The sequence below is a fragment of the Enhydra lutris genome, unplaced genomic scaffold (assembly GCF_002288905.1).
Source record: "Enhydra lutris kenyoni isolate GAN:26980312 unplaced genomic scaffold, ASM228890v2 scaffoldscaffold3, whole genome shotgun sequence".
In the NCBI taxonomy this organism is placed as follows: Eukaryota; Metazoa; Chordata; class Mammalia; order Carnivora; family Mustelidae; genus Enhydra; species Enhydra lutris.
This window is the reverse complement of record NW_019154087.1, coordinates 67,502,255-67,516,397: the sequence shown is the minus strand read 5'-3', so window position 1 is coordinate 67,516,397 and position 14,143 is coordinate 67,502,255. Positions and strand designations below refer to the sequence as shown.

General features: G+C 37.2%; 1 protein-coding gene across 1 annotated transcript in view; it reads right to left on the bottom strand.

The window, feature by feature from the left end:
- The window catches only part of LOC111156551 (tetratricopeptide repeat domain 29), a 230,319-nt gene that overhangs the window by 106,195 nt on the left and 109,981 nt on the right, over window positions 1–14,143 (bottom strand). Inside the window, exon 7 of the mRNA XM_022517530.1 lies at window positions 9,981–10,072. Coding sequence (XP_022373238.1) covers window positions 9,981–10,072 — 92 coding nt within the window. The remainder of the gene's footprint in view (window positions 1–9,980; window positions 10,073–14,143) is intronic.

Genomic DNA, 14,143 nt, shown 5'->3' with positions numbered 1-14,143 from the left:
GGTTCTTTCCAAAGTTTGGTGACCGTGGCCATTGCTACTATAAACATTGGGGTACAGATGGCCCTTCTTTTCACTACATCTGTATCTTTGGGGTAAATACCCAGTAGTGCAATTGCAGGGCAATAGGGAAGCTCTATTTTTAATTTCTTGAGGAATCTCCACACTGTTCTCCAAAGAGGCTGCACCAACTTGCATTCCCACCAACAGTGTAAGAGGGTTCCCCTTTCTCCACATCCCCTCCAACACATGTTGTTTCCTGTCTTGCTAATTTTGGCCATTCTAACTGGTGTAAGGTGATATCTCAAGATGGTTTTAATTTGAATCTCCCTGATGGCTAGTGATGATGAACATTTTTTCATGTGTCTGATAGCCATTTGTATGTCTTCATTGAAGAAGTGTCTGTTCATATCTTCTGCCCATTTTTTGATATGATTATCTGTTTTGTGTGTGTTGAGTTTGAGGAGTTCTTTATTTCTTCAAATGAGTTTTCTCCCCCCTTTCTCTCTCTCTGGTCTCTTCTAGGACCCTTACATTATAAATATTATTCTTTTGTTGTTGTCTCTAAGGTCTTCTGAGCTATCTTCCCTTTTTAAAATTCTTCTTTCTTTTTGCCACTGTATTTGGGTGAGTCCCACTGCCCTGTCTTCTAGATCACTGATCCTTTCTTCTGCTTCACCTAGTTTGCTGTTGAACCACTCTAGTGTATTTTTCACTTCAGCTATTGTATTCAGCTCTGTGACTTCTGGGCTTTCTTATATTTTCTATCTCTTTGGTGAAGTTCTCACTGTGTTCATCCATTCTTCTCCCAAGTTGTTGAGCACCTTAATTACATTACTTTTGATTGTTTATCAGGTAAATTACTTATCTCCATCTCATTAAATTTTTTTTCTGAGGTTTTATCTTGCTTTTTCACTTGGATCATAATCCTCTGTTTCCCCATTTTTCTTGATTCTCTACATTTGTTTCTACGTACTAGGTAAAACACTACCTCTTCCAGTCCTGAAGGAGTAGACTTGTATAGGAGATGAAACTCGTTGTTCAACATTGCTTTAGCTCTTGGTTATCTCTTGAACCTTTGTCATTACCTAAGCAACCTGGTTTATTTTTGATAGGTCCCAGGTGTTGAAGTGTGCCAAGACCTGTCAGTCTTCCAAAGGAAGGGATCTCAGTCATCACCTACTTTCAGGCTGATTAGAAGACAGATGGTCAGGCAGCAGCTTTAAAGTATTCAAATATACATAGTTCTGTGGGTCTATCATTGTAAATCCTGCTGACCTTCAGACCAGGTGACCTGGAGGTGTCCCTTGGGTGACAGTTGCAAAACTTGGGGCTTCAGATGAGTGTGTAGTGTACTTTCTGTGAGGCATCACTGCACTGTAGAAAGGCCCAAAGAATCCAGAAAGATGGACCTGCATGCCTACATTCCCTGAGAGCCCCTCTGCAGCCTCTAGGTATGTGGCAAACTTGAAGTTTGCCCTTCAGACTTGTGTCTGAGAAAATTAAAGCATCTTCCAGAGAAAGACTGGGAGTGTTTCAGTCTTCTATCTCTGTAGTACCCTTGGGATGTTAACCCGATGTTAACTGTCTCTGTTACAGTCCCATGGGTCCCAGGAATGCAGCCCCTCTGGCTATCAGAGCCAGGTGACTGAGGAATATCTCCTGTGTAGACTTCATGTGTCCAACAGTTTTAACAAGACAGCAGGAAAGCACAGAGCTGGGGCATACTTGCTTGAGCTATCATGATAGAGAAAGAGTGCAAAAATGGCACCCACCAGTGCCTCTGTCCCTGGAGAGAGTCCCATTGGCCTCTGCCCCTCTGGCATATGCTTTAAGATTAGCAAACTTCACATATAGTCTATGTACTTTTCAAATTGCTACTTTTATGCTTGACCCTGGGATAAGTTAGTCTGCATACAAGCTCTTTAAGAGAAGTACTCTAGTCCCTACAGCCCATTGGGTTTCCCGGATGTGAGCCTTACTGGTTTTCAAACCCAGATATTTTGGGGGCTTGTCTCTCCATTGCAGGTCTCAGGGGTTGGGGTGCCTGATGTGAGGAATGAACCCCTCATTCCTTGGGGATAAGTTACAGATTTGTGAAATCACTCCCGATTATGGATTGCCATGTTGCAGGTGGGGTTTTGATAAAAATGCATCTCACCTCTCCAACTCATCTAGATGTGGCTCTTCTATCATTTGTTGTAAAGGGCTGTGAGCTAGTTTTCAGATATTATTCAGAAGGAACTATTCCATAGGTAGCTATAGATTCAGTGTGTCTATGGGAGGTGAGTTCAGGATCTTCAAATGCCACCATCTTGGATGCCCTTTCTCAAGCTGCCTTTAAACACTGGCTAAAATTAAATATTTTGTCTACATGCTATTTTTCTATGATCTGTACAGAAATAAATAGCAGCTCTGAGTAACAACTGCATTGTTAAGCCACAGTCTTTGATCTATACTAAATATTTAATAAAACCAGTCTTCAAATGTCAAAAAAGAGGGGTGAGTTTTATGGTATATGACTTATATCTCAATAAAGCTGTTATTTTTTAAAATAATACCTTTAAAACGTTTATAAAAGGTGAATAGTAGTTTGTTCTTGCAAGTATCCCTTAGCTGTGAAATCTTAGGTGTCACTAAAGTCATCTATGTAAGTTATTATAAATACTGGCAAAATGCTTAGAATGACATACAGTTACTACCAGAGTGCTTAGCATATACTAAGCTTCCTATATTTTTAAATAAAGGAATGGTTGAAAATTTGAGAAAAGAAATGCTTATGCAATACTCATAAGAATTAAGCTCCCAGATAAATTGTGAGTATATCAGTCATTGGATATTTGGAGTCCATGACTGTCAACTCTTGTCTCCTGATATTTTGGTAACATCATGAACCTCTTTCTATTTCAGTAACTTCCTTGAGAGACTATCAAATGCCCTACAATGTGCTAGCTGCTGGGGAATATGGTTCCTGCCCTTAAAGTGTTTCACTGTCAATTTGGAGATAAATATAATCATTCATACATAGAATTAACTGAGATAGGTACTATAAACTCTCTAAAGTGCTTTAAAACCTAGAGCACATTTATTTGAATATCTTCACAAAAGCAAGTGTAGTGTTTGGGGGTAAACTTAGTCTGAAAAGAGAGCCAAACAGATTGGGAGTCAAATCCAGTGAATATAATTGTCATCTCAAAGCATCCATATACATTTGAAAAATTATAACATGTATCATGGGGAACATCTTTGAATTTTAAACTGCATAGAATGTTTAGTGTGCTTAGAAATTCACAGGTCCTTTGCTCTACTCCTGTTTTTCTTTCTCCTCCACCCTTACACAGATCTTCAGTGTAAGTTGGAAGTTGCTGCTAACTATTTCATCTTTTCCCAAATGTTTCTCCTTCCCTAGCATCTAGTACTCTTGGCCAATCTCCATTCTTTTTCTCCTGTATCTCTCATTTTCCTAGATACTACACTGACACTGAGGTCTCTGCCTGCCCAAAGTTGGCTGTTTCTAGAGTTCTATCCCAGGCATTCCTTTACCCTTCATTAAAAGCCTACTGTGAGCAATTTTATTTCCTACTGTGCCATGCCCTAACTCCTACATGCATATGTCTGGCAAATCCATATTTCTAGCCCCAATTTTTCCCCCGTGCTTCATATCCATATTTCTAGTTGTCCAGACATACGAAGCATGGAAAGGAAGATAATTTCCTCTAGGTGATGTCATCTAATGATGAGGCTAATGGCAATTTTGGAATTCCTCTTTAGGAAACTCCTGCATAGTATAGTAGTATAAAGTATTCATAAGTAATTTACTGAATTTTGTTTCAAAAATGAGGTTACCCATAGGGATTATTTACTGCGTTTTCTAAGTGTGCCTCTAAATTCTTTTGGCTCTTTCCAGAGACAATGCTGTGCTGCTATTTTGAATATCTGTGTGTGTGTGTGTGTGTGTGTGTGTGTGTGTGTGTATACACATGTATACATTTTAATAAACATATCAAAAGCATATGCCAGAAGCTCAGAAATCATTTCATTTTTTTTAAAGATTTTTATTTATTTATTTGACAGAGAAATCACAAGTAGGCAGAGAGGCAGGCAGAGAGAGAGGAGGAAGCAGGCTCCCTGCTGAGCAGAAAGCCCGATGTGGGGCTTGAACCCAGGACCTGGGATCATGACCTGAGCTGAAGGCAGCAGCTTAACCCACTGAGCCACCCAGGCGCCCCCTCAGAAATCATTTCAAAAGAGTATAATTTTAAATAGGTTGTGTCAGGATTAGAGGTATCAACTTGCATAACCTCCCAAGAGTTGATGAGAATAATGTTCATTTTCATAGATAAGCTAAGGTATGTTTGCAAAAATAAGTTATATTGCATTAAAGATTTATTTAGTTTATTTGTGAGAGAGAGTGAGCAAGCAAGGACATGCAGTGGGTGGGGCAGAGGGAGAAGGAGACAAGCAGACTCCCTGCTGAGTGCAGAGCCTGAGGTGGGGCTCAGTCTCGGGCCCCTGAGATCATGACCTGAGCTGAAATCAAGAGTTGGAGGCTTAACCAACTGAACCACCCAGGCAACCCGCTAAGTGTTACTTTTTGAAAATCTTCCATTGTGCAATGAGTGAAATGCCATAATGTGAACATACACTCTGCAAGGCAGATGGCGTGTAAAGACCCTGACTTTTAGGGACACAGGGTCAAAGAACTAACATGTTCTGTTTACCTGAGTGCCCGGTACTATTGGATGCATTCTTTTTTTCTTTTCTTATTGGTAAAAGAATACTCTGTGTTTCAGAAGTACAATGGAGTTTCACATTCCTGAAGTTGTGAATATTGCTGTTTATGATTCTCTTCTCATTTTTTCATAACAAAATCATGAATAATTTTCTTCCATATTTAGGCATAGCTCAATTCTCCAGAAAAATTATGAATTGTTTGAGGAATATTTCAAATACAGACATGGAGTAAAGTACCATGAGAGGTGCACTTACAAATTTAAATACTTGTTTTGTGGGACAACTAAAATGGTATTGAGAGAGCTGGAGATTATAAAATTATTAATAAAATAGCACACTATTTAGAATTTTGAGCAAACTTGTGTTTCTAGGACTAAAAATGTTTTACCAAATTGATGTGAACTCTCCAAGCTCTTTCTTGGACTGTAATATTCAATAAAAAAAAGTTGATAAAAGAAAAAATAAAGGAGAGACTTCTTTGCATATCACTTTTAAACCTCAGGGAAAAATTATTATTTTTGTTTAGCTAAAATGGACTCACTGAAGGTTATTTATGTTCATGTTCCTAAAAGCTAATGTATTTTTGATGGAAGTACATTTTGGATTAGGTTCGGCCTGCTGAGGATTGTTAAATTACAACATACACAAACAAAAAACTGAGTTCAGTGAGCAAGAAATACAAAACAGTATAAACAAAACTATTGGTGGGTGAGTCCCATTGTTTTTCTTCCAAAGTAGTGATAGATTTTCAAAAAAATATCTTAAATTATTTGGAACTTGCTCTAACAAATAATGCTGGAGAAAAAATCTTTCTAGTACAAAGTATATACTCCACTCAATGAATGTTTAGCTCCACGGCCAACAAAAATTGTTACTACAGCGTATGAGATGTACATATCACGTGTTGCTTAAAGGATTTCCAAATTTCAAAGTTGGCAACAGAATTAGAAGCCAATCTCTCTTTAGAAGGGAAAGAATCAAATATTTCCTTGTAGAAGAGCTACAGATTATTTGTCTAAGTTAAAGGACAAGGTTAAAATGTTAGACAAATATTAATTCCAGTTTTCTATATGCAGTGCACAGGTGCAACTTGAACAGCATATTATATGGTATAATCATTAAATTCATTCAACCAGACCTTAGAGAGTTAAAAACATATATTCTGAGGAACAGGACTCCTCGGTCCAAAGGATGAGAATGAAATAGTGCAGAATATTTGTGTATCAAGGTGATTCCAGTTTCCAACTGGGAAAACAGGACTGTTAACACCCACATCCCCTGACAACTGTCCAATTATGTATATCACACTTGGCCTACTGTTTGCAGTAGAAGTAATCAATAAAGGATGTGGTTGAGTGAACATAGATTTTGGTTGAACCAATGCATGAAAACTTAATCATTTACTCAGAGAGAAGAAATCAAATAGAGCAGAGATGAAACAGCCACTAAGGGGATTGCTGATTGTGCCACCAAGTTTGTGGGCCACAGATGAAAGTAATAAGGCAAATGGAATCAGTGACAGGAGAAAATGTAAAAAGCTATTCTTAATTTCATGAATTAATAGAAATGTTTTGATGTATTTTTGGGGTGTCATTTTTAGGAAATTTCGCATCAAAGCCCGGATATTCCATTTTAAAGAATATATGAAAATTACTAGGGCATGTCATTTCTCTCAAGCAAAAAGAAATTAATTTTCAGCTATAACAGAAAGGTAATTTTCACACTTGAAACTTTGTACTGATTGATTGAAAGATCTCCACTGTGGAAAGTTTTCTGGGGAATAATTTAACCTGAGTTTGCAAGAAAATTTACAATGAGTATGGAATAAACCCAGAGATAGGCTAGTTGTGACCAGTGTGTCTTGACCAATTCTCATTTTTGTGATTTTTTCCCCCTAGATTCTTTTCAAAAGTCATCCTAATTATTCACAGAGTCTCGGTATTTCATTAAAATGAGTTATTTCAGTAAATGAGGCCAAAAAAAAAAAAAAAAATGCCGTAAAGAAAACTGAGGAATTTTGCTCTCTGTATTTACTAAAATTGTCTGTCTGTGTTAATAATAATATTTACTTGGTAATTTCTCAGCTCACTCTCTTTTTGTTTTATGGACCATAATTCTGGCTTTTATAGCTGTGTCATAGGCAATTTTTATCATTTTAGACTATAGACCCCCTTTTCTTCACTAGTATTCTAAGTGGGGCGGGGAAAGATATTGTAATGCTTATTTTCTGCTACGCTCCTTAACCCCTTGTGCAATTAATATTATTCAGAACAACGGCAAAAATAACAAACACTGTTTGCTATTAAAAGCTTCATCAATAACTCTAATGGCATGGCTGGGTCCAGCATTACCAAATGGACAACTCTGTATTACCAAGTCCTTAGTCTTGAGGGAATATGGTGTGTTTTTCAATTGAAAGCTTAGTATAAATTCTTATAACCATTTTAGAAGCTTCTAGCCTTAGAGATTATTCACCTTTCATGCATGCTCAGCTGATAGCCTTAGACACACACTTATGCTAGACATGGCTATCCTCTTCCATTTCCTTTAAAGAGATAAAATATATTTATAGAGAGAGGGCTACCATTAGTGAAACTTGTCCAATTGCACAGGTTAGGAAAAAGAGATTTAGAGAAGATGTAAAGCTTCATGTATGGCTTGATTTATTTCTCTGCCGCCTCTCCCATAATTTCCTCTATTTTGGTTGTGCTTCATTTCTTGAATGTTGCTGCTAATCTGAGAGCAGTTTAGGACTTTGAAAGGGGTGTGTGTGTGTGTGTGTGTGTGTGTGTGTGTGTGTGCATGTATCAAAGAACACCAAGCCCTTACAGTTAAATTTTTTTAAATGACCACAAAATTTGTATCAATGCGTTTTTAGTAATCAGTGGACTTGGTTGATTAAGTCTTCTTAGATAACTAGGGTGTGTTGTCTACCTGAAGAGAGCATTTGTTTTTGAAACATCTGTCTCTCGAGTTATTTTGCACAAATGGTAAAAGAGTATGCTGCAGCTTACAGTCCCCTGGATGCCACCCCATACCAGTAACCATGCTGCAAAATGGCAGATTTGCACTGGAAAGCTTGCAGTGTCTCTGGGGTACTTATTCCCTATGGCCCCGAAGAAGCATCTCCTGTACTCTCTTGTGTATTACATAACATTATAAAACTAAGAACCCAGGTCTACCATACAAATCACTGATGGCTTCATTTGGTACTTAGTAGATGGGCATTCTTATAAGTGCAATTTGTTGCATTGGGTATAAAAGTGAGGTGGGGGGGTCAATCTTCCTGCCTATTTATTACATGTTTGCCCCAAGACAAGTTACTAGACTGCTGGAATGGAATTGTTCCCATTTCTGCCAAAAACTCATGCTACTTTATGATATATCAAATATAGCTGTATCCTTTGCCATACCTAAGCCCCAAATAACACTTCAGCAGCCAAATGAAAACATTAAATTGCCTGTCTGTTATCGTTGCCAAGATTTAGCAGATAATTGTTCCACTCTCTCAGCTTTTATCACATAAGCCAGGAATTCCAATCCTTGAGTGGAGATTAAAATATTCCAAGAGAGACACTTGTCTTTAACAGGTGAGAATTATTTTAAGATAATCTCATGCATCCAGATGTTTAAGAAATAGAAACTATCAGTAACCAAAGTGGTATTCCAACCCTTATGACACAGTAAGTGCTCAAGATATGTTTATAAAAGAAAGTATTTTCCCCTGGAGTTTTCTCTTTAGTCATCCTGGAACACATGTCATTTTGTAAAAATTATTTTGTAAACATGTTAAGGGATGCATTTATTTAACTGTACAGGCTTAGGTCAGGTCTGCTACTACAAAGCAAGGCAAATACTCCAACCATTTTCTACTGATTCTGAGCCATGTTAACAACAGAGTCAAGTAATTTAAAAATCAAAATGAACTGGACTAAAGGGCACAGAGTTGGGGCGTTCCAAATAGACATTAAATTGAAACTTATAAATCTCTCCTTTGTGTTCAAACATCTGCTTCCTTCCAGTTGTTACATGGAAAGTAAAAGTTTAAGGGATAGTTGGGTTGATTTTCCAGAGGTTTGTTACCAATCTCTACTTGGAAGAACCACAACACTCCTAGGTCGCTTGCTTTACCCATGGCTGACCCTGCCTTCCTGGAGTAAATACCCTTACTTTCTTTATAGATATATCTCTGTCCCTAACCACTTCCAGCGATGACAGCATTGTCTTTTATTTGGTATTTTGTAGGGACCTTTCATTTTGTTGGCATGGGTATTTTAATATTTAATTATTTATTTATTAATGATTATTATATTGGCAGTGGTAATTATATAATGATGATGTACTTTCAGTTCACTAGGCATTTAATCTTTTAAATGGCTTTTAAATAACAATTTTATCTTTTTTTTTTTTTTACTATTTTATCTTTTAAAACACTTCTTTGTATGTGTTTACAAGTTGAAATACAGGAATTAGAACTTGACACACTCTTTATCTGTGTTTTTTCTTCTTCTTATCACTACTAACTACTACTATTACCAGCACACAACCATTATTAAAAAGCCATATCTTCAGTATAAGATAACATACAAAAACCAAGGCCTTAATTTTGATAACTTTTCTTATTCTACTTTGAATTAAATAACGTTGCAACACAATGCAATAATTAAATGGAATACACAATGATCACAATGCAAGTAAAGGGTAAATATGTTTTCCATGGAAAAATCTGTTGTTCAGCTATATTTTTATTAAATTTTCTGTTTTAAATGAAATAGAGGGGATACCGTTCTCACATTCAGTTGTTTATCCAGATACGTACACTCGAAGGAAGGATGTCTTCATGGAAGAAGCAAGACTGAAGCATAAATGAAAACTTTCCTCCAAGAAGAGATCCGGAAAGGTTACAGTGAACTACAGTTACTGAAGCGTACTATATATTTCTGTGCTCTCTGCTTTTTTAACCTATGAGATGTGACCTGATTTTTCCCTTTCATTCAAGGTTCTCACTAAACTTACAGAAAATCCAAAAATAAAACAGTACAAAGGAGGCACAGACAAAGAAGAGTTTAGGTGCATATTTTAAAATGCCACATTGGTTTAAAATAACTTACGATGAAAGGGTCACTTAAGAAGGGCACTGCTTAAAATTTAAGCAGGCAGTAATGGAAAGCGACAGACCTCAAACAATTTAAGTCTTTCACAGCTGAGTGAATTCACAGTGACAGCAAGACAAGGATGTGCTAACTTACCTCTGCAGGACCTTGGCTATTGCTTCATAGGCTCTCCCCAGGCTGAGATCATCATCCAGGTCTGTGGAGATTTTACTGCAAGTGTTAAGGACCTATCAGGAAAAGAAATACATATTAAATATACAGCACGACCAGATACACTGATGTTTCATTTCATAACAGAAAAGCTGAAAATTAATAGTTGTTTTTAATGTCTCCATAAAATATTTTTTTATTAAAAATTCATGTTGGTTTGGTTTATTTTTATCTATAGCATAACTTGTTTCACAGCAATGTCTTTAAGCCATGACAGTGAGGTCTTACTTTTGTAAAAATAATTCTTTTCTTGCACAATCCCAAATCTTCCAATTTATAGAACTTAGGTGTGAATAAATAATTGAATGGTTTACAACATTATTTTAAAATATGGTACTATTATCTAAGGTAATAGAAGGCAGATTATAATATTCTACTTGGGTAGCTTACATATCACTTTTCTTTCTATAAATAGCTGTTTTGAAAAGCGTGAATTTAGGCGCTAGGCAGTTTCTAAATCTATCATTTTATTAGATGCATATCTCACAGTTTGTGCGTATATTCGGTATACACTAAAAATATTTCTTAAAAATGTACTTCATTACCAACAATCTCTTCAATAACCAAAAGATTATGGCTGCCACCGCCAAACATATGATCTTAATTTAATTTAACACGGACACCATCTTTATGGTATAATTTCCCTTTTTATTCTTTTTCTCTTTCAGTGGCCAGAAGGAGGAAAATATGTAAAAGAAAATTCCTATTCTTTCTTCTTCCTTCATTGTTACTTGACCCAACCTATTACACACATGAGGACACAGGAAATCTCCAAAGACCTCTATGGAAATCCTTTTTGCACATTTTCTAAGACAGAATTAGTGAAAGTCATTTGACAGCATTTGGAGAGAGAGCCGGGGTGAGGGAGGACGTGAATATGCGCTGTGCTACTGCCTGAATTAGGCAGCTTTGAAGATTTAACTATTAGAGGCAGTGTTGGTACTTGACTTTACTTTCTTAAGGTTAATGTTTGGAAATAATTTCAATGAGGCCAACATGATACCTTAATTTTTTTTTTTCTTTAAAGATTTTATTTATTTATTTGACAGAGAGAGATCACAAGTAGGCAGGCAGGCAGGGAGAGAGGAGGAAGCAGGCTCCCTGCTGAGCAGAGCACCCGATGTGGGGCTCGATCCCAGGACCCTGAGATCATGACCTGAGCCGAAGGCAGAGGCTTAACCTACTGAGCCACCCAGGTGCCTGTGTACCCCATAAATTTTGCATGTGTGTGTGTGTGTGTGTGTGTGTGTGCGGTTTATAAGTGCTTGTTGGAACGCTGGTATCAAAACTTACTGATACATATTGACCCAGGGTTTTAATTCCTGTTAAACCCGCAAAGTTCAAAATTTTGATTCTTATTTTTAAGCCTCTTAATATGCCCTGTATAAAACTGAGAATACTCTCTTCACTTTGTCTTGCATAACTGACAACACCTACATTAAATCTGATGTAACTTGACATAGACCTTTCCGAGTGAAGGGGCAGAATTCATGAATTTTGTGAATTTATAGGAGACCTTATTGAATCCAAATACCAAAATATTTAGAAAGAGACCGTCTAGTGTCTTTTTTGGTTCACACATCTTTATATGACATTCTAGAACTTTAAGATTGAATATTATGTTTCCTGCCAAAAACAATTTGTTTACTCAGCAAATACTGTTACTGTGTACCAGGTGCTATGTTAGACCCTAAGAAATCTTAAATAGAAGGGAACATGCTTGCAGCCCTGAAGGCATTTACAGTCTTGTGGTACAGAGGTTTGGGTTGATGCATTGTGTGAATTAGCGATGACCGAAGGCAGGATTCCCCAGGGCTTATACCATACTTATCCTGCATACTCTCCCACGTCCCTGGCCACTTGAAGTAGTACAGGAAGTATCTGCAGGCACCCATTATCTTAGGGGTATGACTCTTCACCCTATGGACAGGAGGGCAGGTACCCAAGAAATTACAGGTAAATACTTCAGGGCTGATAACTCCTATCCCAAACAAGTGTGTGAAGGAGCAGGGGCAAAAACGAACTCAGTCTGGGCTTTTGGTTTTGGCCTCAGGCTTGACTCCACAGAAGCCTCCTCCTGGAGCCAGACATGGTCTACTGGAATGAACACTAAACTCAGAGTAAGAAGATTTGGATTCAAGTCCTAGTTATTTCACACGTTTGGTCCAGGAAAGCTCTTGGAAGACTTCCTCAGAAATAAAAAAGAAAACCTGCTTCTGAGAGGAGTTGTGAGGCCGCTAGAAGATGATATAGAGCACTACGTAAGCTACGTAAGCCACAGGACAAGATCGTTTGGGAGTCTGTGAACCAGTCATTAGTGAAGAGCTCCTCGTAGGGGCTTCCCTCCTCAAAGGAAAGGCAACACATCTTAATTTGCGGCTTGAGAGAGTTCATATGTCAGCTCACACATTTTAACTAAAAATAGGAACTATATAGGCAGTAGGAAGAATTTAGTTCATTACTGGTCCAGTAGAGAAACAATGAATGACATGAAATCCAAACTGAAGACCTACAAAGTGCCACAGAGAAGCCATCTCAATCAGACAGGACTTCTGCTCCTCAGGAGCGTGAGCTTGAGTGGGAGAGAGAAAACACACACACAGGGGAATCACAAGGAGAACACGAGGCAAAATTCAGCAGACTGGGGAATCCTCTAGTCTAATCTAAGAGGAGTAGAAAGGACGTTATTAAAATACAAGGGGAAAACTCATAAAAGTGGAAAAACAACTTGATATTACTAATTGGGTAGAAAATAAAGATGTTTTATATTGCTCTAATGTAAGCTACCTTACCTGCTTTTTAATTAAAGTAGGTAGGGTATAATTTACAAATGAACAAACAGTAATCAATTTGAATGATCAGACAAATAGTGGAGTCTTTTTTAAAAAGAATACTTCAAGTGAGAAAATACAGTGCAGATCTGAGGAATCCACTATACTTGACCGAATAGCCCCAGACAAACATATGTTATAAAAACAAATCCAGGGTCTGGAATGTTAAATTCTATCATCATAAGTCAAAGATAAGAGAATAAAGACTCTCAGGTGCAAACTATTTGATGAATTAGAAATTCATTATGTATCTTTAAACTGTATTGACAATGAACTTCATAACCTTTGTCAAAAGACAAAAGACAACACCAATTAAGCACAGTACTAGGTAAATTTCAATGAACACCAACCTGTGCATGATGACAAGGTTATCACAGTTGGAAAAATCAGTTCATATTCCTAATAAAAATTGAGTGCTACATGGCTACTCAAATTTCTCCAATAATTTCAGTGAATAATGGAGATGAAACTTTGAAAACTGAAGTTTTAAAGGCGATGGTCTTTATCTTCCCATAAAACTGAGTACCTGAAAAGGCATTTTCAAATAAAATCCAAATTCTTAAAATGATATAATTTCTTCTGGTCACCTAAAAACAAAACTAGTAGAATACGTAGCATAAAAAATGAGAATGTGCAAAAGAATAATGCTGGCAATATGTGACAAATTCTTCGAAGAATTGTTTGCTGTAAAATAACATTTTAAGGATCATTAATTTCTTTTGCTGCAGTACCCTTCAAGGGAGCATTGGATTTAAGTCAAGATTGTCACCTGTCAACAAAGTGATGGGGGGGGTGGTTTGGAGAAAAAGAGAGGGTAGGGGAGACAGAGAGAGAGAGAGAAAGAGAGAGAGAGAGAGAGATTGAGAAGTAACAAGTAGCCTTGTCCTTCCAGAAGATTATAAGAATAAATTCTGTGCGTAAGCTTTGGCACCTTTAAGGGCAGATACATAAGAAGGCATTATTAGGTCTATTAATTTCAAACATCCAATTGTTTTCTATCCACACATGTTGAGGACTTCCAGTGATGAGGGTACATCTGTTCTTACAATCCCCTTACTGTAGACAACATTAACACAGAAAAAAAAAATTCCAACAATAATGGCCCTTATACTTGTTTTCACAGCTGAAATCTGCTTTAAACCACTATGATGACAATCATTCCTGACCTAACTTTTCCAGATCAGGCGGAATCATCTCCTCACCCCTCTGCCAGCCAGCTTTTATAAGAAAACACTGTCCTGGTCAATTTTTTTTTTT